This window comes from Melospiza melodia, chromosome 4, assembly GCF_035770615.1.
Source record: "Melospiza melodia melodia isolate bMelMel2 chromosome 4, bMelMel2.pri, whole genome shotgun sequence".
In the NCBI taxonomy this organism is placed as follows: Eukaryota; Metazoa; Chordata; class Aves; order Passeriformes; family Passerellidae; genus Melospiza; species Melospiza melodia.
This window is the reverse complement of record NC_086197.1, coordinates 81,179,535-81,202,787: the sequence shown is the minus strand read 5'-3', so window position 1 is coordinate 81,202,787 and position 23,253 is coordinate 81,179,535. Positions and strand designations below refer to the sequence as shown.

General features: G+C 39.3%; 1 protein-coding gene across 5 annotated transcripts; it reads right to left on the bottom strand.

The window, feature by feature from the left end:
• Positions 1-5,810: 5,810 nt before the first annotated feature.
• Positions 5,811-22,609, bottom strand: ING3 (inhibitor of growth family member 3). Of its 5 annotated transcripts, XM_063155343.1 has the most exons (13): positions 22,453-22,470; positions 22,214-22,285; positions 18,398-18,504; positions 18,115-18,215; positions 16,699-16,764; positions 14,491-14,587; positions 12,281-12,352; positions 11,896-12,012; positions 9,788-9,945; positions 9,240-9,430; positions 7,922-8,114; positions 7,385-7,423; positions 5,811-6,753 (listed from the first exon to the last, which is right to left on the bottom strand). In XM_063155343.1, exons 4-13 carry the CDS (start codon positions 18,208-18,210, stop codon positions 6,637-6,639), a joined length of 1,146 nt encoding a protein of 381 aa, XP_063011413.1. In that variant the 5' UTR covers positions 18,211-18,215; positions 18,398-18,504; positions 22,214-22,285; positions 22,453-22,470; the 3' UTR covers positions 5,811-6,636. The 5 variants fall into 5 exon arrangements, with proteins under 5 accessions (XP_063011413.1, XP_063011409.1, XP_063011410.1 ...); XM_063155339.1 differs by lacking the exon at positions 18,398-18,504 and having other exon boundaries at positions 22,221-22,285; positions 22,453-22,609; XM_063155340.1 differs by lacking the exon at positions 18,398-18,504 and having other exon boundaries at positions 9,788-9,846; positions 22,221-22,285; positions 22,453-22,609.
• Positions 22,610-23,253: the final 644 nt, after the last annotated feature.

The following is a 23,253-nucleotide window of genomic DNA, read 5'->3' as shown; positions in this document are numbered from 1 at the left end:
AATAGCCCCCTAATACACTTTTTAAGTTAATCACTGTTTCTATATAACTATGTTTTAATGAAATTTTAAAACTAAAGCATAATAAAGAGACTCTTTGCTTTGGAAAATAATGTACAACCAGGTAACCAGGTAGTGCCAACCTTGAAAATTAATAAAATGTGTATAAGGCTGATAATTAATTCACTTTATAAGAGTCTTTGGAGAGAGAATTACAGACAATATCTGGGATTGATTTAAAATCACACTATCATTTTCTAAATAGGAAAATCAGGTTACAATTTTATGATGTGCTGGTGTAATTAGGAACAATATGTTATGATGTCTCTTTCCTTCATGAGTTTAAATATGACTGCTTAAGATTCAAGCAATAGGGAAGCAGAAAACTTAGAATCTTTTGTATTATAAGGCCTGTCAGCCTCCAGAGAGAGACATTTCCAGTACATTCCTTTCACTCTCTTAACAGAAGTCTTTAAGTAAACAGCTGTGTGTGAGTGTTTGGAAAGCACTTTCAAAGTGAAAAGTACTTCAGCACTGGAAAATCTTGAACATTTATGCACATAATAAAAACATCTTAAAGTTGGATTTTCATATCTTTTCTTTTTTAGAGAATTGTCTTTCATTTCCTTGTCCTGGGCTAAAACTTCACTGAGATGTTTTCCCAGTATGTATTTTAGATTGTATTTATGTCTTACAAGGGCAACCAACAATGTGATAGAAGAGATGGGCAGAACTGTTCTGATGTGACACTCTCAAAGGTAATCATTACTTCTGAAATCATCACTTCTGTGTGCAAAAGCATGTAAACTGTAAGTTTTTGTCTAAGAAAATTTCTGCTCTGGTTTAAAATGATTAATACATAATTTAGATTTTTTTAAGGCAATATTAAAGTAACTCCTGCCTTAAGTTGTGCTTATTCTTCAGTTCCTTAGCCATTCCAATAGTAGTAAGCTACCAGCAAGATCCCTGGCATGTATGGGATGCCTTCCTAAATTAAAATAAGGGGTTTGTCAACACTACTGAACTGTTTTGTTTTCCAGGTCTGACTAAGGAACACATTTTTTTATGGCCAGTTCATTCAACTATTGGCTAATCCTTCAATCTACAGAATCTGCTTTCTTTAAAAGCCTGAGATTAATCTAGCCCCAAATAAAGTGACACAGAGATTAAACACACCTTTAAATAATTTAGATCAAGAAGAGTATATCCAACTGAATTCATCACAGCAGATGACACTCTAGCTTGTCATCTTTTCATGCAAGCTACATAACTGAACATTTATTAGAACAATTTTTAAATATGATGAGCACTTATTTTTACACATCAACCCCTAATAACAATGTAATTTTAATCTTATTGAAATAAAAGATAACAGAGCTGTAAACAAAATTTCTTTTATTATCACAGGATAATCGATCTTTCTATATCTAACAAAGAAGCGTTCCCTAATTCCATAGCACTTCCCTGACCGACCCCTTCCAGCACTTAACTACACTCACACTTGAAAAGTTTATCTAAACATCTATCCCACATGTCCTTTTCTGAAAACAATGCATAAAACTTGATTTGAAATTAAAAGGCTAAAATTCTGAAGGCAGAAAAAGCATAAAATTATCTTCACGTTGCTCCCTATTTCTGTTTCACTAATCCTCATGATTGCAAATACAGTATAACTATCATTTACTCTTTGAGGAAAAAAGCCTTATACCTGTTGTTATTACATTGCAAGGATTCTACTGTCATTATATTGCAAAGGTTCCATATTGCAAGAGTTCTGTACCTCCTTGATGTTTCCCAAAGGCAGCTCCTCTAGGCACTGACTCTTCCTTCTTCTCACAGCAGCCAACTGACTCCACTTCCCAACCAACCCAACCTCCCTCTTTTATAACATTCTTCTCATTGGCTACAGCTGTGCCCTGTTAAAGTCAGGCCTGTTCCCAATCTCTAATAATTAGCTCAGCTGCAACTCCTTAAGGGGTAAGATTACTTTCTATACTACCTTTATTTTCTTATATTGTATCCCCCTATATATACCACCTTAAATAAGAAAACCAAGTTAACTGTCAACTACCTAACTAAATCTGTTCAGCAACATGGATTCCTCAAACATTTGATATTTTTAAAGAAAGATATAAAAATTGTAGCTGAACAACTGCATCTAATTGTTCTCTTTAACTTGAATAAAACTTTTTTTATTGGCAGTAGCCAGTTTCATAGATGTGAGCAGACACCTTTGATTCAATGACTATAACATTACTTAATAAGTATTCAGAAAGGAATAGAGCTGCCACAATGCACAGTAATCATAAAGTAAGGTACAAGGCACAAATAGGTATTAGGTCTTTAAAAATATTAACACAGTTGTGGATCCTAACGTTGTTCATCATTTTCTACTGCTTTGGGTAGATTTCTTGTACAGTCACAAGGCAAGTATTTCTCTATTCTAGCTGGAATACGCTAGGGTTTTTCTTTTCAACACCTTCAGGATTTTTTTTTGAGGACTGAATAAGGGAATTATTCTTATTCCTATAAAAAGAGAACAGTTAGCATGCAGTTAAAGTAATGTTTATAATCAAGACTTTATATCTATAATGAACTAACATAGGAAATTACTGGGGGTTTTAAAATATAAGATGGAAGGACAAGCCTGAAAGTAGTAGTCATGCAACCTGTTGTCAACTTCTGCATGCTCAAATAGCTCTGAAATACAAGATTTATCTAGAGGAAAAAGCTGCTTGCTTTTGTCTTTATTGAATATTATATGAGTATAAAAGCAAGATACACATTTGAAAGTGCTAAGAGGAATATTACTGTAAATTGGCATAGATACACTGAAGTGTGACATTTTTCTCCTTTTAGTTACATTGTTCTCAGAGCATTTTAGTCAAATCAGCGAGGAGTAACAAAATTGAAGGGACTATGTTCATATGGTGTGGCCTAACTTTATTCATGTATACCCTGAAGAGTGTGTAAAAACTGAAGTCTTATTCCTCTTGCAGTTCTGCTTCTTGGAGATTTTAGTCTAAAAAAATTGAACACTCTGCTGTCAAGGTAAAGGCTGTCTCTCTTCAAGAAGAAAAATGTATGGCCCAGACATTCCAGCAGAATGAGGAGGGAGATGAAAAAATTTGCCAAGAAAAGCCAACTCACAATGGAAAGTACCTCCTTGGTGAGGCAAAACAGAAAAGTGAAACAAACCTCAGAATTTCTGACCTTTACTGTGTGTCAATAACATGTTGCAAAGTTTGGTAAAAAGAATGCAAATTATCCCTTCCTATCCAGAGAGACAAACTAGTGGGATTTTCAGATTAGTATCCATTAATGCATTTTCTCTCCCTTTTTCATTTCAGATCTAGAATAAAGAAAAGTTACAGCTCCCCAGTGCATACAGACAATATTCCTTTACAAGGAATAGACAGTGTTTTGTTCCGAGTGCTTAGCACATTGGTTCTCAGTTTGTGGTACTACAAATACCCCTCATCCTAAAAGTTCATCCAAATGCTGGAACACTGACATGAAACTAAAAGAAACTGCACTGCCTAATGCTGAAAGTCGCCTAACAGTGTCTGGTATCAAATAGCTTTTGAGTGCCAGAGGATTTTAGAACTGTCCAAGGCAAGCTGGAATACTTTCCTCAAACACTTTTGATCCCTACTGATCAATCTTCAGTGAGTTTCTGATCCAGGGAACTTAGCTATATATCCCATTTTGTAATGTAGGCATGCCACATGTGAAAAAATGTTGCTCATTTTTTCATTTTGGACTGGCTACCTCCATACCACTGCTTCTATCAAAACACACACCTTTTCACATCACTTCTTAATTTACAATCCCTATTATATTCTCATGGAGCTGCCTCTTTCCCATCCAGAAGAGTCTCAATTAATCTGTTCCTCAGCTATGTTGTCATGATACAGCTTTGACCCTCCAATTGGAGCCTTTTCCTAGCTTTGCTGTCTTTTTGTAACAGAGCAGACCAGAATTTTGCGCTACGTTGACCAAACTGCAATTCAATTTACACAGTGTAAAATTGTTTTCTGTTTTGTTTTTTATCTCCTACTGAGTCATTCTCAGCACTTTTGTGACCTGCTGCTGAACAGTGAGCTGAGGTTTCCATAAAATTACTAGCTAACTTCCAAATCACTTTCCTACATAGTAATCCCTACTTCCTACTTCAGAGGACTCAGCTGCAGGTAAAGTGAAATCTAAGTATTCTTTTATATTTTATATTTACATTGTTTTAGCAAAATGTTTAAATACGTTTTCCACTTTATCAGTCTGTCATGAGATTAGTCTGATGCTTTTAGCACTTTTCATTCTTGGGGTTTTTTTCAGAAAACAACATACCTGCAAATATCATGTTCCCATTTAGGCCTCTTTAACTGACCTCTTCTGTAACTCTTGAGCAGCAGAGTCCTGCTCTTCTTTAGCAGTGTGTATTGAGGATATTGCTAATTTATTCCTTTACTCTTAATTATTCAATTTTCTAAATAGCAGTGTGGATGTCCCAATCAACGGATGGCTACTCTTTGACCAGTGCATCACTGATTTTAAAGAAGATTTAATGAGAGACTTTGCACCTGTACTTGTTTACCTAGGGAAGTGTCCAGCAGCATTATTGACCACGAGGCATGAACTCTCTCTGTATGTAACTGCTCACACTGCTCAGAGCTCTTACAGTCTGATCTCCTCCTGACCTGTAAGCTTCTTTTACAGGCTTCCTATTTAGATAACAAATGTACAAGTTTTATTGTTCTACATTTTTGACTTAGGTATTGCATTTTTTTTCACATATGTCCATTTCTGTTTTCTTGACACAAAAATACTAATTTACTAACAAGGACAAGTTTTTTATTCTTTTGAGGTCTCTAATTTCTCAATGAAAAAAAAATTACATTTCCCAATGAAACAGGGATCCAATATTCACAGTAAAATTTGAAATTTATTTTGGATTTTTAATTTTGGTACCATCTTAAGTATGGTTACCAGCAGAGTGAGAGATTTTGCTGTACAGAGTCTTGATTCTCAAAGGACTTAGTTCTTAGCTCTTGGGGCAGACATTCAGTTTAAGGAGAGCTTAGATTACTGGTTGCTTATTTAATTTCAATTTATAGCATGGCACCAGTTTTCCACAAAACAAACACTTGGTTATCTCCACTGTCTCAACAGCCTCACTTAAAACCAGATATTCTAGTCTTCAAGTGTTTTTTTTATACTGAGATTTCCACAGAAATATATACACAGTGGGTGGAGTTCCCAGTTTCAAGGGAACCTTAGTTAACTGCTTCTTGCTGTTTATTTTCATGAACTTCCATACTATTCTTTTGCCAAAGTCTATTTATCATCCATAATCACATTTCCCTTCTTTCACATCTACTTTTTCTGAGTTCATGGACTTTAAATGCCTACTTTTTTCATTTTGAAAAAATGTGGTGTGACAGAAGCCTGGTTTCATTCTTTGCACATACTCTTACTCCTAATGGACCTATCTGGTTTTATTCCCTTGACACTATTTGCACTGTCATGCAATGGAACTGCTTCCCTCTCTCCCTCTCTTCTCTTCATGGGTCTGGAAAGCTCCCACACAACAGCCACAGTCTTTCAGCCTAACACAGGGCTGAAGTAAAATCTTTATTTCAAAGGGAAAGCATATTTTTTAATAGTGGAAAGAAGAAGGAAGGAAAAAATAGGCATAAACCCCATCTTTCTGTTCAGTGTTGCTGCATTAAAGGGCCAGGGAAAAAAAAGGAAATTTGTGAAACCATTTCAGTCAGAAATATTTTTTTTTTACAAATGTACAGGACACATTAATCTGAGGAGTTGAGGTTCTTTTATTTTACACCTAATACAATTCAAATTTAAAGGATTACTTGCACAAAAAAATAAACACATTTGGTATAAAAATTTATCGTCACTTTAACACCTTTTTTTCTTCTTATGGCCCCCGCCTTCTCTGGAGCAGAAACATAGAAAGACTAATGGCACAAGTTTGTTGTATTCTACAGCATTTTTGTCTTTACATACTCAAGTACCCTAAAGGACAACAGCCCGCTGTATACAAGAACCATTTTCTTCAGCCTGCTGAATTAAGTTTCATAAAGAACCAAAGCTATAAAGGCATTTTAAAAACCACTGTCTCTTTTTCCTTTCAGAAGCACTGACTTTTTGCACTATTAATATACATAGTGTTACGTAACAGCTCTTGAGTACAGTACATGCAGCAGAATATATCTGTTGTATATAAAACATAAATTTAAAATCTTGACTTATCGGAATTTTTGGAAGATTGAGTATTTGTAGAATGCCCACTGCTTAGAGAAAATGGTTTGATAGTACAAATATCTGCATATGCTGGCCACTGGAACAATCCAAGGCTCACTGGAATAGTATCTGTAGCACATCAAGGTGCATAAATAATTTACCTACAATATTAAAACACGACTTAGCAAAACCAATAGTTCAAGATCTTATGACTGGGGGCTGGAACTAGAAGATCTTTACGGTCCCTTCCAACCTTACCATTCTATGATTGCTATGTTACTCTTCAGTGGTTGCAAGGAAGTGTGCTGAGAGTTGCCCCTCCCCTCCCAAGTCCTTTATAAAACCTTTATTATGCAATATTTTTCCAGATGAACAAACTTATTTATGTCTACTGCCTCTTCTCTTCATTGCAGCTGTACATTGTGGACAGTACCATTTCCCTTTTGGTGCTTCTGTCAGTCCAACACATCCATAGTGGAACCACTCAATAGGGCACTATAAAAAGAGTTAAAAGAGAGGGTTTGTGAATTGGGTTTTTTTCAAAATGAGTATCACAAATACAATTCTATGAAAATGGAACATGAGTGAAAAGTTTAGATTTGGCATTTCACACCAGCTACAGGACAAAACAAGGAGAGGGGAAGATCTGCAACATACACTCAGTACACTAAGAAAAATGATAAAAATTATAGGAATCATATATGGACTCAGATTACACAGCAGAATAAGTATGCTGTGCTTTGAAATACTTAGTTTGACAAAGAAATCTTACCACTTACTTCTGTTTAAATGTAGTTATCTCAGTAAATACATTATGATATTCAACTTTCTTTGAAAACTTTTTTGTTTGAAAAGGACAACTCTTATTAGTAGTGAAATAGCTGAAAATTCACAGAAATAAAGGGTATTTTGAAGCAGGGCATTTTTGAACCTAGCAAAGGCTGCCAGTTTCTAAAAGAATCTAAGCCATGTGGAGACATGAGAAGTTTCCTGAAGGATGGTTCAAATCATACGCACTTTACTCTAAAAAACGCTACTCAAAAACAAACTCTAAAAAAAAGCAACTCCTACATGCAATAGTTATATGCATAAGCCTCTCATGAACCTTTTGAACTTTGTTACTTACATCTTGGTTATCACAGCCTACCATTTCACCATAGGACACCTAGTAAAATAAGAAAAAAAAACGTTAGCAATTACATTTTGAAAGAGGCCAACATTCAAATTTCTTCCTTTGAGGAGTTCTTCCATTAATAGCAGTAACAACATCTTCATTTTACTTTTGTTACACAACCCAAACACCATCATGTTCATAGTGAATTGATTTTTCAAAACTGTTTATGCAAACCAAGATACATTTGCATATTTCAGATTGGATAAGAAACTAAATTCACTGCAAATCCTCTCAATTTTTAAAAAATTTGATTATTCCTGAAGTCTCCACTACAAGATTTAAAACTCTCCAAGGATATCACATCACTTAAAAAACTGACTATTTTTAGCTTCAACAGTTCATTCTTCACACCACCAGTAAGTAAATAAAAACAGATCAGAAGTTCAAGAGTAAAAATATAGTTTTTTCAAAATTAGCATTCAGAGAAGGAAGTTCAGCTACATCAAAACAGCAGCTGTAGTTGTATTTCAATTTGGAGGCCATCCTTACCTGATTGCAAATACAGTAACGTGGCTCATTTGGATCATAGGTCCAATCAACCTGGCTGTTAGAATCAGACTCTGGTATTACTGCTGTTTGCTGAGACAGTTCTTGTGCCAGCGCAGATGAAGAAGAACATGATGATAGAGAGGAAGAAGATGATGATGATGAGGACTGCTGACTTGAGGATTTGTTGTTGTTTCTGAGGAAGAGTAAAAAGAAAAAAGGAAAAAAAAGTGCATAGATGATTTATTTTCTGCCAAGTTAAAGAATCACTAAACAAGTACTTTGTTGACTCTGAACTGCTGCAGTATGTAAATCCCAAAGCTATCATTCACCATCACATTTCATTCAACCACTGGAATGCACCCACTGTATGCCCTTGGAAAAGGAAACAAGTCATACCAACTTAAAACTGCAGGATGTGCTGCTCTGATCAATGGAATTCAACAGCTCTAAACTGTCTAGTGGCTTTAACAAATGCTCTTCTTCACAAAGTTTTCCCTCAATAGTTTTGGTGTCAAGTCCTTATAAAAATTGTTACCAATAAAACGGGAATTTACATATAAATAATGTCATATGTCATGTACAATAGATAACTGTTTTGAAGATGTCTGATTCTCTGTTAATCTCCACTCAAGCATCAGCAATCACTCCATAGGAATGATGCCAGAATAAAATTTCTCTGCTTTTGCTTATAGGTCAGACCTGACACCCAAGATATTCATAGATGAAAAATGCTTCTCAAACAGCATTATTAACTGAGTTGTGAACACACACAAATTTGAATGAAGAAAAAAACTCAAGACAATTTAAAAGGATGGGTATTTTGAGATAAATTCTTTCAAGTACAAGTTCTGATTGTTGAATGTGTTGTGACATTGAGTTGTTAAAAATGTTTTAAAACTTCATTCAGAAATGAAATTCATTCCCTGTTCTACACGGTCAGTCATTAGAAAGTGTCATGTTTACTTGGCATCAGACATCTCCAGGTTATTTCAAAACCATCTACAAACCATTGCACAGTAATTCCCAACAATTGCTGTTAGATCAATCCTCTCCAAAACACGGAAAAGTGAGGGAAGAAACTTGATGGTATCTCAGATAAAAACGCAGATCAATAAAGTTTGCTTAAAGAAAAAGAAGTGGGAGAACTAAATAACACAGCGCTGCAAAAAAAATGGCCAAGAGGCAGTAACCACCTTCTGCTGATTCCCCCCCACAGATATTAAATACAATGTATTCTATTACAGCCCATGACCTTTAAAAAAAAAAAAGCTCATCTGCCTTCAAATTTATAATTACAGTCAACAATAAGAAAACCTACTTGCTTTTTCTGCCACTTCGTGAATCTGTGGTTGATGAACTTAACGTCTGAGTTAATGTAGATGCCAGAGCTGATGATGAATATCCAGCTGAATCTCTGGACAATGAAAATTCTCTTCCAAGCTGAAAATCATTGTTCTTAAATGCTTCATAGCTGGCTTTTAGACTGGATGTTCGTCTTCCCTCCTTCATCTAAAAGGAATGCTGATGTTGTATCAGATTACACAGTAAAGGTGCTACATAAGGCTGCTAACTGCTAATGATATGCACAGGTTCACTCGTTACCTTGTTAATGAAATTATATACAGAAAGCACTGAAATGTGTGAGAACATCTTCCAGGAAAAGTCAGAAAACAAGCTGACCCTGTAGGCTAGCTAAACAGGATGAAACTGTCGCATAATAATAAAATTCTAATATAAGAACTGAATCATATCAGCTGAAAGCGATCATGGGAATTCAGAGTTTAAAAAAAAAAAACAAAACCAGTCACTAGCCTTTCTTCTTAATCATAAGCAGATGGCAGAATGACAAGAATAGTTTGACATTACCTGTGCCGTGGCTTGCACTGCTTGAGCTGCTGCCATGGTAATTGCACCGGCCCCGGATCCTGAAGATAATGAGCCCAGGTTATATGATGCCAATGGTTGAGAAGAGTTTGTATTGTATGCATTGTTTGAAGAGGATGATGAATTACTGTTTCGACACCCTTGATGAACAGAACACATTTATGAAATTCAAAATGAAACTAAATTCCTTTGCATTTTAAGAAGAGTTATATGATAGCCAGTGAAAGAGTAGGAATTCCGTTTATGCATCAGAGCAGTCTAATCATTTGGAAAAAAGGTTTTAAAAGTAATTAGACACAGCCAGTATTTGTTTATGGGGGGGGGGGGGGGGAAGAGAAGTTTGTTCCCTTTCTCCTCATGTGCAAGGAGTCCTTTTAGAAAGACAGCTCTCACTATGATGCTCAGCTATCGAAGAACAGATACAGCTGCCATACCTATGCCTATATTGAAACAATTCTCACTACTATAATCATCAAGAAGAAGGTAAGAATGATTACACACCTATACTGTTTCTGAAGTAAAACTTCCAACAATCTTTACTCTAAAAACTACAGATCAGTTTTAATGCAAAACAATTTCCGGGGTCATCTGCAGAATGACAGCTGCTCAAATATAGCTACATTTTATTTGCAGCCTCAAGTGAAGTTTCTTCAAAAGAAAACTGAAATAGACATGACTGAAATGACTTAAAACTGACTTAAAACATGACTGAGGTATCTGATTTACTATATAACTCCTTAGTCCTTTATTTTCAGAAAAGAAACCATGAAACATCTTAATATTGAGAATAGGCAGAAAGGTTTAGGTTTTTTTAGTCACTATATACAAAAAGAATTTTCTTTTGACATAGACAACACATGAAAAAATTTTATTTTCAGACCAACTCTTAGAAAAAGGTGTGAAAATTCTTTTCCCTTACTTTGGAAACTGTTGCATGCATTTTCTTCCCAAAAATAATGCATTCATCTCTTATATTTGTACAACTAGCTGAATGAAACTGTACTGTTATCTTCTTCAAAGCGTAAATAAAAAGAAACAGCCATCATACAGCTGTTAAATGACAACAAAGCAGACACACTTCATGGAAGACACAGATGACTAAGAATGCCTGTAATTTCTCATGTTTCAAGTGACTGAAAATCCCAGGGAAAGGGGTATCAGTCTCTGATTGAGGACTGGCTGAATGACAGATCCCAGAAGGTCTTTATTGATGGCACAGGGTCTAGAAATTCCACAAAGGAAAGTGCAGTGCACCTGGAGAGGAACAACCCCAAGCAACAGCAGAGGCTGTGGGCTGACCTGCTGAAAAGCCACCCCGTGGAGAAGGACCTCAGGGTCCTGGTGAACAACAAACTGTCCCTGAGCCAGCAGTGTTCTCTGGGGGCCAAGAAGGCCAATGGTGTCCTGGGGAGCATCAGGAAAAGCATGGCCAGAAGGTTGAGGGAGATGATCCTGACCCTCACTCAGCCCTAGCAAAGCTGCATCTGGAGTGCTGTGTCCTGTTCTGGGCTCCTCAGTACAAGAGACATGGAGCTCCTGCAGTGGGTCCAGTGGAGTGAAGAAAAGGTGATTAAGGTACTGGAGCACCTCCCTTATGAGGAAAGGCTGAGGGAGCTGGGCCTGTTCAGCCTCGAGCAGAGATGACTGAGAGGGGACCCCATCACTGTCTGTGAGCATCTCAAGGGAAGGTGTCAAGGGGATGGAGCCAGGCTCTGCTTGGTGGTGCCAAGCAATAGGACAAGAGGCAAAAGGCAGGACCTCGTGCACAGGAAGCTCCACCTGAATATAAGGAAGAACTTCTGTACTGTGCAGGTGGCTACACACAGGACAGGTTGCGTAAGAACAGGCTGTCCAGAGAGGCTGTGGAGTCTCCCTCACTGGAAATATTCAACAACTGTCTGGACACAACCCTGTGCCATGTGCTCTGGGATGGCCCTGCTGGAGCAGGGAGGCTGCACCAGATGACCCACTGGGGTCCCTTTCAACCTTACCTATTCCATGATTCTGTGATTTCAGAAGACTAATTCAGAAACATAATTAAGTTTCTCTTCTGACTAAAAAGCAATGAAATGAAAGACAATTAGGATTACCTGGTGTGTTTTCTTTAGAAGCATCTGATGTCAGGGTAGATAGAAGAGCTTCAGATTTAAACTTCTTTTCAGGAACATGATCTGTTGTACTATGGTGAGATGGATTGTGTTTCCTTTCTAAATGAAATAAATTAAAAGAAATTTAAAATCTATTCAGCTCGAAAGTCAAATTATGCTAGTACTTTCAACTAATTCCCACCAGCAAAACCTATTTTATTCTTGCACTTCTTAACAGATACGATTAGTGTTTATTATGCTTTGTTTTCTCCTTGCAATGATGGAGGAGAAAAACGTTCTGAACCATCTTTTTCCTCATACTTCTCAACAAAAAAAACCCCAAAGGAAACATAAAGAGTGGCCATGTTTTTAAGTTTCAAATACTTACTCTCTACTGGAGTGTGAGAATGGGAGTGATGGTTATTCACAGGCTGTGCTGGTGTATCCAGCTCCAGAGACCCTAAGAGGGAGGTAAGAATGACATGAAAATTGAGAGTTGGCACTTGTTTAACTTTTACATACTAAAGGGATTGTTAAAATATTAACCAAATCACAATGCAGTTATATTTATTTTAATCAGAAGAACTTTTGCTGGCGTTGAAACCATTTCTACAGTACAACCATGAACCAGTGAGATTAGTTCTCAAATAAAAATTGGTGACTGCTACTATCTTGTTGAAATCAAGAGCTTAAAATCAAGACAAGTAAGAAGAACCAAGAACATTATTGCCCTCACCAAGCCACTTAATCAAATGAGTTGCAGAATGGCTGCACCAAAAGTACTGACCATCTACACCAGTATAAACTGAAGACTGAACAATATAAACTGTATAAACAAGGCATCTTGTTCCACTGAGTCTACCTTGTCACATTCAGTCAAAACTCAAGAAAATAGCAGTTTCATCTTTAAATAAGATTTAACATTCAAATGAAAGGGCTGCAGATCATCATCCAGATCTTCTTAACATCCAAAATACACAGAGCAACAATACAAATAAAAACAAAACAAAAAACCCCACAAAAGCAACAAACAACAACAAATCCCACCCCCATCCTCCCCCCCCCAAAGGAAAAAGTCAGACAGGCATAAATCCAAGTATATGTCTAAAAATAATATTTCTTGTAAGATGAGGCTAATTAATCACAGCATAGGAGAGACTTTGGCTATAAATTTGGAACAATATACAATATTTTGTTCTCCGATCTCTAATAAAAAGATCTTTAACTACCAACTTACATTTACACAGAAGACAAAACAAGAAAGCAATTCACATTCATTTTTCAAAATCTGTATCCTCAGCATTTCTTTACCTCCTCCAGTGCTTTCAAAAAGCACTGAAATACATGAGTAATACATAAATATTACAGAAGTTTAGTATAATTATTCTAGAAGAGGATCAAAGCATAAGGAGCAATTTTGGCTGACAGAACTTCAATCACGTTATGAACTTGCCCAAAGGCTGCCCTCTGGTGGGACTTCAACCTTATGTATTTACTTACTCTGAAAGCTAAAAATGTTAAGTCTTCTACTTTTAGCTTTATTTAAAAACAAACAAGGAAACAAAATCCTCAAACCAAACAAACATGAAAGATGCAACATGCAGTACAGTGCTTCTCTATTTTGATTTCTTGAAATCCTATCTAGCAACCTCTCCAAACATGTGGTTCTACAGAAGGTAGCACTGCATCCTAAAACCAACTGGGATTTAAACTAAAGTAAATTAGTCTTTTTCTGTAATTGCTAGTTAATGAACAGCATTTAATTTAGAGTTTTCTTATATTGTGCCTGTTATTTGTAATAGCAATTACAAATAAAACAGCCCCAAACTCCCAGCTTATACAACTCAGTCACAAAAAGTTCCAAGAAAGAATGCTTGTTCCTAATATCCACAAGTGACTCAAGTAAATTTTCACTATCTTTGGCTATGAGGACAGTCACTGCCTCCATAATCACAGCAGTTACATCAACTCAGAAATTTATCACATTTGAATTTGATGTCTAAATGCTGATACATACAGAAAAGACAGATTCTTCTACACCAAGCTGGCAAAAAAGTTGTAACTTTACATTTTTATTCAAATTCCAAATACCAGCATGGCTGTATTTAACATGCTGGTTTCTTACCTAAAATGCTTTTCCTTCACTGGCCCATTATAGAACAACCCATTCTTGCCCCTTTAAAATAGAAAATCACCAAGTACATGGAAAACTAAAATAATGTCCCTCCTTAGTTTGGTGGCAACCAGTTCAAGGAAGAAATGTTACCCTTGCAATTGGGTAGGTGGCATGCTTAGGCCTAAGTACTTGGCTGAATACCTACAACCATTAAAAACAGGTTTAAAGAATTATGTATCTTACTGTAGCAATTCACAAGGACAACAGTTGTGTGAAATTACTCTACTTACTCAAACGTATTTTGATTTCACTGGTATAAATCGAGGTTGAAACTAAAATCTAAGAGTGGGTTAAACTAAAATTTCAAAGGGGGTTAAAACATGGGTGAAAATACTGGCAGCCACTAACAAGTGTTTGATAGTTTAATTCTGGAAATTGACAGAAAGTCTGTCAGGTTCTTAAAGAAAAACATGCATACTTACGTCTCTCTAATATTTCTGTAATTCCAGCATTATCTGCTTCAAGTTCCATTTTAAATTTAGCAAGTTCCTGGTCCAATTTTCTCAAGTGACGGTCTACCTGTTGTTAGATAAAGCAAAAATAAATAGCATCCAGTTCTGGAACATGAATATCTACATCCTTCATCTCAGGCTTGCTAAGTATTTCCCTTCCAGCAATTTTGTGCCATGCAGCACTAAGCACAATAATGCACAGAAGGGATCTTCTTGGTCACCTCCATTTATCTCACTCAGAAGACACCGTTGTTAACACCAAAATAGCATAGGGAAAGCTCCAAGACACTTCTTTTCAGAAATGAAGATGAAGACTTGGAGGTGCTCTAGTTATGCAAACTTAAAAGGGAAGAGAAAGAACAGTACGTGACATGGACTTTAGTAGAAACTGGGCTGCTTTGGGGCAATTGCAAGTTCTGAACTGAAACCTGTGTGCAATTTGTGTGCCACTATAAGCACCAATAAATTTGTGCTTAGGAGAGGAAATGCACAGGAGTCTCAACTGAAAGTGGAGACTCCTGTGCATTTCAGCAAACTATGACGTGCTGTACGGTATTAAAAATTAATCAAAAAAAAACCCCCAAAAATTCTCAACTCACTATCGTGAAAAGAAAGACTACATTCCAAATGCTTTCTACATCTGTAATCACACAGCAAAATTTACCCATCTTTATTAAAAACTGGGAGGTTTTTCCAGTTATCAGCTAAGCAAAAGAGAAGAGGCAGTTCCAACTTTTCTAGAACAAACTTTTGGCTAGTTGTAATGAAACTAAAGCAGTTGTTTTATGTCTTCTATATTTGAGTGTAGTCTGACTTGCAGGTTCTGTTCTCTTGAGAAATGTAAAATAAATAAACTTTAATCACATGCCATCCCTCTCTGGGTCTGGCCATCCATCCCATTTTTCACCCAATGAAAAATGCCCCTGCCCAAGGTGTGAGCAGCCAGTTCTCCAGGAGAGTTCTGTAGGAAACAATGTCCAAGGCTTTACTGAAGTCCAGGTAGACAACATCCAGAGCCTTTCTCTCATGTACTACGCAGGTCACTTCATCACTGAAGATCAGGTCAGCCAAGCAAGACCTGCCTTTCCCAAACCCACTCTGCCTGGGTGTCCTGTTTGTCCTGTGTCATGGCACTGAGGATGATCTGCTCCATGACCTTCCCCAGCACTGTCAGGCTGACAGGCCCTTACTGCCCTAGATGCTTTTTCTGACCCTTCTTGTACACGGGCATTACATTGCTGATTTCCAGTCAATTGGGACCTCTGGGAAACACCCAAAAGTGGCTCAGTGACTTTTTCAACCATGGGGAGGATCCCATCACAGCCCCAGACTCGTGTGTGTCTCAGTGACACAGCAGGTTGTTGACTCCCTTGAGTTATGGGGACTTCATTCTGCCCCCCACCCACTTGCTCCAGCTCAGGGGGCTGGGTACCCTGAGAACAACTGGGCTTGCTGTTAAATACTGTGCAGCAAGGAAGGCATTAAGTATCTCTGCCTTTTCTTCATCCTCCATCACTATGTTTACCTCTCTATCCAGTAAAGGATGAAGATTTTTGCACAGCCCTTATTTTACTGCTGATATATTTTTTAAAATATTTTTTGTCTTTCACAGCAGTAACCAGATAAAAGTTTGACTTGGGCTTTGGCCCTTCTAATATATCTCCCCACACAACCTCATAAAATCCTTGCAATCTTCTCAAGTTGCCTGCCCATTCTTCCCAAGGTGATACACTCTCTTTTTCCCCCCAGATTGAAGCCAAAGCTCTGTATGTAGCCAGGCTGGTCTTCTTCCCTGCTGGCTTCTCTTTTGGCACATGGGGATGGGCTGCTCCTATACATTTAAGATTTCCTTCTTGAAGAATGCCCAGCCTTCCTGGACTCCTCAACACTGCATGACAAAGGATTCTCTCAACCAGTCTCCTAAACAAGCTGAAACCATGCATTAAAATCTTAGGATTTCTAATACTATTTCTCTGATTTATATTTAAGTGACACTTACTACCCAAAATTCTTAAAAGTCAATAAAATATAAAATGTTTCTTTCATCAGCAAAACATCTGTATGCAGACAACATAAAAGTACAGCACACTGCAGCATGACTGCAGTGCTTATCAAAATGCTTAGAATTTCCCAGGGCATAAATTTAGGTAATTCACCACAACTCTTGTGTCCACTTACCAGATCATATATTTGATTAGCCAGTTGCACTTTTTCATCTGCATCTTCCAAAGCTTTATAATAATCCTGTTATGAAGAGAATTTAAAAAAAATTAATGTAACAGAATTAATTTCAGTAAGTTTAAGCTGCTCTTATGAAGCATAAAATATAAGTCAAAAGGACAAATTTAAGTCAGTTTTCAGAAAGACTGAAATTTTTCTGTAAACAACAATCATCTGCATTTTAAATGAGATATATAAATCAAATTATTTTCCCTGTGTTAAAAAAAGCCACATTACAAGAAGGAGACACTTCCTACTGCAAGAAATGCTACAAGAAATTAAACTATCTTGGATTTATTTTATATTACACAGCATCATGTTACGGACTTAAAATAAGAGCATGTCTTTTATTTCAGGACCACCACAAATCCTACTGCTCTTCAAAAGGATGCTGAAGTACTCTGTGGGGAAGCCTTTCCAGCATTCTAGTTAAACAGAGATAATATTGTATATAATTTAAATTGCTTTAAAATAAGTTTCTCTAACTCATGAGTGCATTCTACGTAATTTGACTAAAACAATCTAGAAGTCTCCTCTAACATATGAAAATTCAGACAAAAGTTTAAAAAAGGTGTGTTTTCAAATGCTTGTACTTTAGAGTTGAACAGATTTTACTGCCTTTTAATTCTCAATTTCCACTGAATAGTAACTTCTGTGAAAACTACTGAAGTTTTGATTCAACAAAAGTCAACAACAATTTTTCATTTATTCCAGTGGAGTCAGAGCTCTGACCTTTTTCTTTTTCAGAATTTAAAAACCTATTTGCATTAATTAAAGATGAAAACAACCCTTACCCAAATTAGGGGCTGAAGTAGCCACTGTAGGAGACTACAAAGGGGTTTCTCCTGACAAAATGATGGGCTACATTGCTAAAAATACCATCACCAATGCTCAAGTATTGAAGGATAACACAGAACACATTCATATTCATGTTCTTACTCCTCCCTCTCTCAAGCTAAACAGACCATATGTATAATGTGTAGAAGGACATTGGCAGAAAATCACAGGAAATGCTGAATCTAAGCTTGAAAAATATCCTCTAAAAGAAAGCACATTAACTTGGGCAACTTCACGTCACACAAACAAAAACAAGAAAATCTGAGCTCCTAATTTAGGAGCTCAGGCTTCCTCACCATTTCAATTACATGTTTTTTAAATGCTAGCAAGTGCTCTGTAAAACTTCAGAGAAATTCTTGATCAAAGAATCCTTCCACTCATTTTCCTCCTCCATGGTAGTTCCATCCACCTCTATGAAAGCCCAAGGGAAGGCACAGCTCTCAACACTTAAATCTCCCATCAATCATAAACTATTTATTCCTAAGGTTGTCTTAGTTTGCAAAAGAAAAATCTGACCCACTCTTAGGATATCCTTACTTTTTTGATTGATGTCATTTGTTCTTCTCTCCATTCAGGTTTGTTTTTCTTTGCATTCATAAAAAATTCATTTACCCTCTGCTCAAGCTGATCCATTGCATCTGTAGCATAGGGAAAGATTGAGACAAATGTTATTTTCTCATGTACATAAACATTAGAAAATAAAGGGAAATTTTTTTCTCAAACAAACTTGACAGGACTGAGGTGCAAACTATTAGAGAGGAAAAAAAAGAAAAAAACCAAAACAACCAAGCAACAGTGGACAGCGGAGGGAAATATTTACCTTAATTTCCAAGAAGCAGAATTGCATTCTGGTAGGATTCTCATCAAGGTTCTTGTGCTCTCCAGCATGGGACAGGCAGGACTCCAAGTTCTAAAGGTTTTTTGTCCCTAAGAGCAGTGGTAGTGACTTAAAGCACGACCCAAACTCCTCACCCAGGGCTCTAGACTGCTGACTTTGGAACATTCTAGCCAGTTACAAACTGAGCAGGAAACAAAATGTTCTCCTAAGAGAAACAGTCAAATACAAAACCAAATAATTGAAAAAAATTAGTGTCTCAAAAAGGTAGACCAACTGAAGAGCAAGCCCTGCCTTTTAAGTCCAGGGCCTCTCCACTGTTTGCTAGGAAGTGTCAGGGCAAATTGAAAGCACTCACAAATTATTCCCTCCACCCCCAGAGGAGTAAATGCACTGATGAACTATTATTTGGACAGGATTCTCACTTTCATGAAGTTGAGAAATATCATAAGGGGGAAAAAATAAAACCACCCATTTTCTAACATTAACTGTCCCTAGAAAGGAAAATGTCAACCACAAGGTATTTTTTTTTCATTGTTTATTGAGATAAGAACAGGGATTCCCTTCCCTTTCCCCTCCACCCATCTCCCACTGAGTTTACTATTTCAACAGCTGGACACTTGTGCACTCAACAGCTTGCACATTTCCAAAAACATGCAGCTGCCTCAGTCAAACGAGCTTGGACAGCCTTGCTAGTAACAGGATAGTAACAGTACTTAAGTTTTTTTCCCAGCATTGTCAGTGACGTTTTGCCCAGCTATCAGTTTTAAATTAAATGTGACAATGCACAAATCACCTACAAACTTCAGGCTCTGGGTGCAAAACACCTAAGAAACTTTCCAGAAACCACCAGTAAAACTGGATCACATCTTGCCAAAACAAAATGCAAATTAATTAATTAGTTCAAGAAGCTCATTAAACCCTAAGTATGATTTACTCTGAAAATTCAAGAGGCCAAGGGTCTTCCCAACTCTCTGAAAATTCACAGCTAGAACTGTTTATATAAATATCCAAAAATCATTCATACTCAATGATTGAAAATATTAATCAATTTTCTTTATACTGGGAACATTCAGGAACAAAACCAAGAGGAATCTAACAACTGACTGGACAGAGCACTATTAATCCCAAGCCATTACAGTTGGGACATAAGTTCACATCAACTTTATTTAGACTCAAAGTAGTCAAACAGCTCTGGAGTACAACAGGCTAAAGCTGGAGAACCTGAACCATGAGCATTTTCCACTTGCAGCATGTAGAGAACATCAAGAAGCCTGAGAGGCAAGCAAGAAGCATACACTTTATATGGAGGCTTCTAAAATCTTTGTTCTTTGAGAAAACGGCTCTAACTTCGTCCAAAAAGCCAACAGACAAAATATTCTATCTCCTATCCTCTATCTCCACAAACACTTTAAGTGTTATTCCAGTGCCTCCATAAAGAAGAAAAGATTTAAAAAGTATCTCCCCTCTTCAATTTTAATCAAGGACTTGTTATCAGTTTGTGTAAACCTGCCTAGGGGAAAATTTCCACAGAAACTTGGTCTCTCCTGAAGGAGCAGAAAAGGCAAAGGCGAGTTCAGGTCAGATCTATCAAATCAGATGGAAAGTTCTCTCTGCTACACTCAACTTCATCCATTTTTTCTTGTGATACTATATTCTGACATACTCATTTCTTAGATCAAATTTCCCAAGAGAGTTGCCAAAACTGCTATGAGAACAGAGTCCTTTTTCCAGATACTGACATTTTACCATGAAATCCTGATAATCCATGATTTTAACTTAATCAGAAAAACATATTTTATGCTTCATGTGGAGCTCAGTTAAAGCTCAAGAGTCAAGTCCCAATTCAGACAATCTTTGCTTTTTCCACAGCAATCCTATCAGAATATAGAGCAGACAGACCCAGTTTATTGTTTCTTCCAACTACAAACAGCAGGAGCTGGCTCATTAGGAGGCAGTGTGGTCCAAACAGGACAGAATACAAAGTCAACCATGACACTAAAGTGGAGCAGCAGAGATATCTCTGAATTACAAATCATGTAGATTTCTGGGACAGCATCACTCATCAAAGTACTGCTTTCAAGTACTTCTGACACACCAAACAACCTCCAGGTTTGCATGTGGTGTTCATCATGCAGTTAGGCAAGTGATGCTGAAGAGGTGCTAGTCCAGAAGTTTCATAAATGTCTGGATACCCTGCCAATCATTGCACAAGAATCACTGAAGTACCAAGGTCTGAGAAAATTTTTCTCTGCACCTAAGGTTGGTCCTAGTATGCAATATTCACTGTCATTTACTACTTCCAGTAATATAACATGGAATGCTATTTGTCATTTTCAGTTAAAGCAGAGGAAATTACAATCTGCTGTCTTGGCCCTGCTAGCTGCCTCAAGTTCTCAAACACACGTAAAAAAATCCCTACTATTTTCTTTGTCTTCTTATGGAACAGAAGTAAAATCTGTGAACTTATTCCAAACTATCCAAGTCAGGGCTCACTTCCCCTCATGATACTGCCTGGTGATAGTGACTTCAGAGGTGCTATGTCCCAGAAGGAGCTATGACAGCTCCCACAACTTTAAGCACTGAACTCAAGAGAACATTTAGGTGATAATATACCAAAAAAATCCTATAGACAGTTCTACATGTGTCAATAAGGCCTGTTAAACAGACCTGCTGTGTCCACTGAAGTAAATATCCAATGGAAAGCACATTAAAGTATTACAGAACTGTTCCCACTTATTGCTGCATTTTGTATTCCTATACAGTGTTCCCTTGTTATTTCAATCTCTGCTCTTTCTCTCCTTCCCCTTTACAATAACCTGGCCCTTCCATATTGATGATTGCTCTCATCTTTTGTGCAGTAGCAGTTTCACTAATGAATACTTTTGAGTCACAGTTATAGATAACTATATTAATTGTGTTAAATGACTGCAACAGCTACCCAGAGTTACAGGACACCTAAGTCCCAGATGTGATTGCATTAGATAAGATGAAATGGCAATGCAGCCTGAAAACAGCCTAAGGCAGCGCATTACATTAGGATGTAAGCAGAGATAGTGATCTACAAAGAAACTTGAAGTGTATTTATATTTTGTATAAAATACATATTTATACAAAAGTAGGCTTTTGTATAAAATATAATTTGTATAAAACCGAAAGTATAAAGTACATTTGTTTGCACGTCAGCTAGGGCACAAAGGGCCGAGCAAATGGCACCTTCCCATGTTATTATCAGGGAGCTGGCTGGAAAGTTTCAGGGAGAGCATGCCGCTGCCTGCTGGAAGGAGTGGGACATAACTCATGTTCCAAGCCACCATCACTGCTCTTAGGGATCAAAAATCTAAAGAGTTTGGGACGTGCCACGGAAGATGCCTTTGGGAGCAGCACAAGCGCGGGCAGGCAGCTCCGCTCGGGCGGGCGGGGGCGCGGGGCGGGCCGGGGGCTGCCGCGACAGCGCCGGGGGCGTGCGCCGCGCCCCGCCCCTCGCCTCAGCGCCCGGCTCGGCTCCCTCCGCCCGCGGGAGACGACGAGACGCCCCCGGGCCGAGCGGCGCTGCCGGAGAGCCGCGGCACGGCTGGCAGGGGGTGCGACTGCCCCGGGGCAGCGCGGGAGAGCGGGCGGAGCTGCTGCCGCGGGCCGGAGCGGCGCCGCTTCGCCTCCTTCCTTCCTTCCTCGCCGGCTCGGCCTTCCCGGCCGTGCCGCCCCGCGGCGGGGGCGCGGCGGTGGGGCCGGTGCCCGCGGGGCGGAGCGGGGCGGGCGCGCAGGGGGCGGGCGGAGGCGGAGGGGGCGGGACTCACGTACTCTGCACCTGCAGGTCCATCTCGCGCATCTCGGTGAACCTGTCGCGCAGATCCATGGGAAGCTGCTCGATCACTGCGGGGACACGGGGGAGCGGGGGAGAGGGGGGAGGGAGGAGGGAGCCAGTCAGTCACTCGCTGCCGTGGGGGAGGGGGGGCGCCGCCTCCTCGCCGCGGCTTCCCCCGGCTCCCCCGCACCGGCCGTGCCCGGCCGCCCGGCGCCCCCGCCGCGCACACACTCACTCTCCAGATAGTCCTCCAGGTACAGCATGGCGGCGGCCGGGCCCGCGCCCAGGGGCTGCTCGAGAGCGGGCGCGCGTCCCTTCCAATATGGCGCCGCGGCCAACAACACCAGCACCTCGACTCAGCGAAAACAACATTGGCGGCGGACGGCGCTCGCCGCGGCCCCGCCGCGATTGGCTGCTCGCGCCGCTGACGCACACCGCGGCCCGCGCTCTGCCGCGAGGCCTCACGGGAAGCGTAGTCTGTGCTGGGCGAGCTGTGGGAGGCTGCGTGTCCTGCCCTGCGCTGTCGTTCCGGCCGGTTCGCGGTCCGGAGCCATTCCCGCGATCCTGGGAACATTCCCGCTGTTCGGGGCCGTTCCCGCGCTCCTGGGAGCGTTCCCGCTGTTCGGGGCCGTTCCCGCGGTCCTGGGGGCATTCCCGCCTCACAGGGCCCGCCGCACTCTTGTCCCGGAGCAGCTTTGGGCCCTCCGGAGCGTCCCCGGCGCGACCGCAGCGCCTCAAGTCAGGCGAACGGCGAGGGAAAACTTGCAGCTTCTTGACCAGTCTCGAGGCTTTTGTTGGCCCGTTGATGTTTTAAATGCTCGCAGCCGGCAGTAGTTCATTAAAAGCGTAAGAAACGGCAAAGCTAATGAATTTGCTTCAGTCCGTGACCTGTCACGGCACAAGATAAAAAAGCTGCTCCGTTCAGCGCAGGTCCCAGGCACGGACAGCCTTAGGAGAGTAAAAACGAACGTGGGCTTTGGCATTGCTGCTCAGAGTGTAACCAAAATTGCCTTACAGCACTGACTGCCATCCAGTT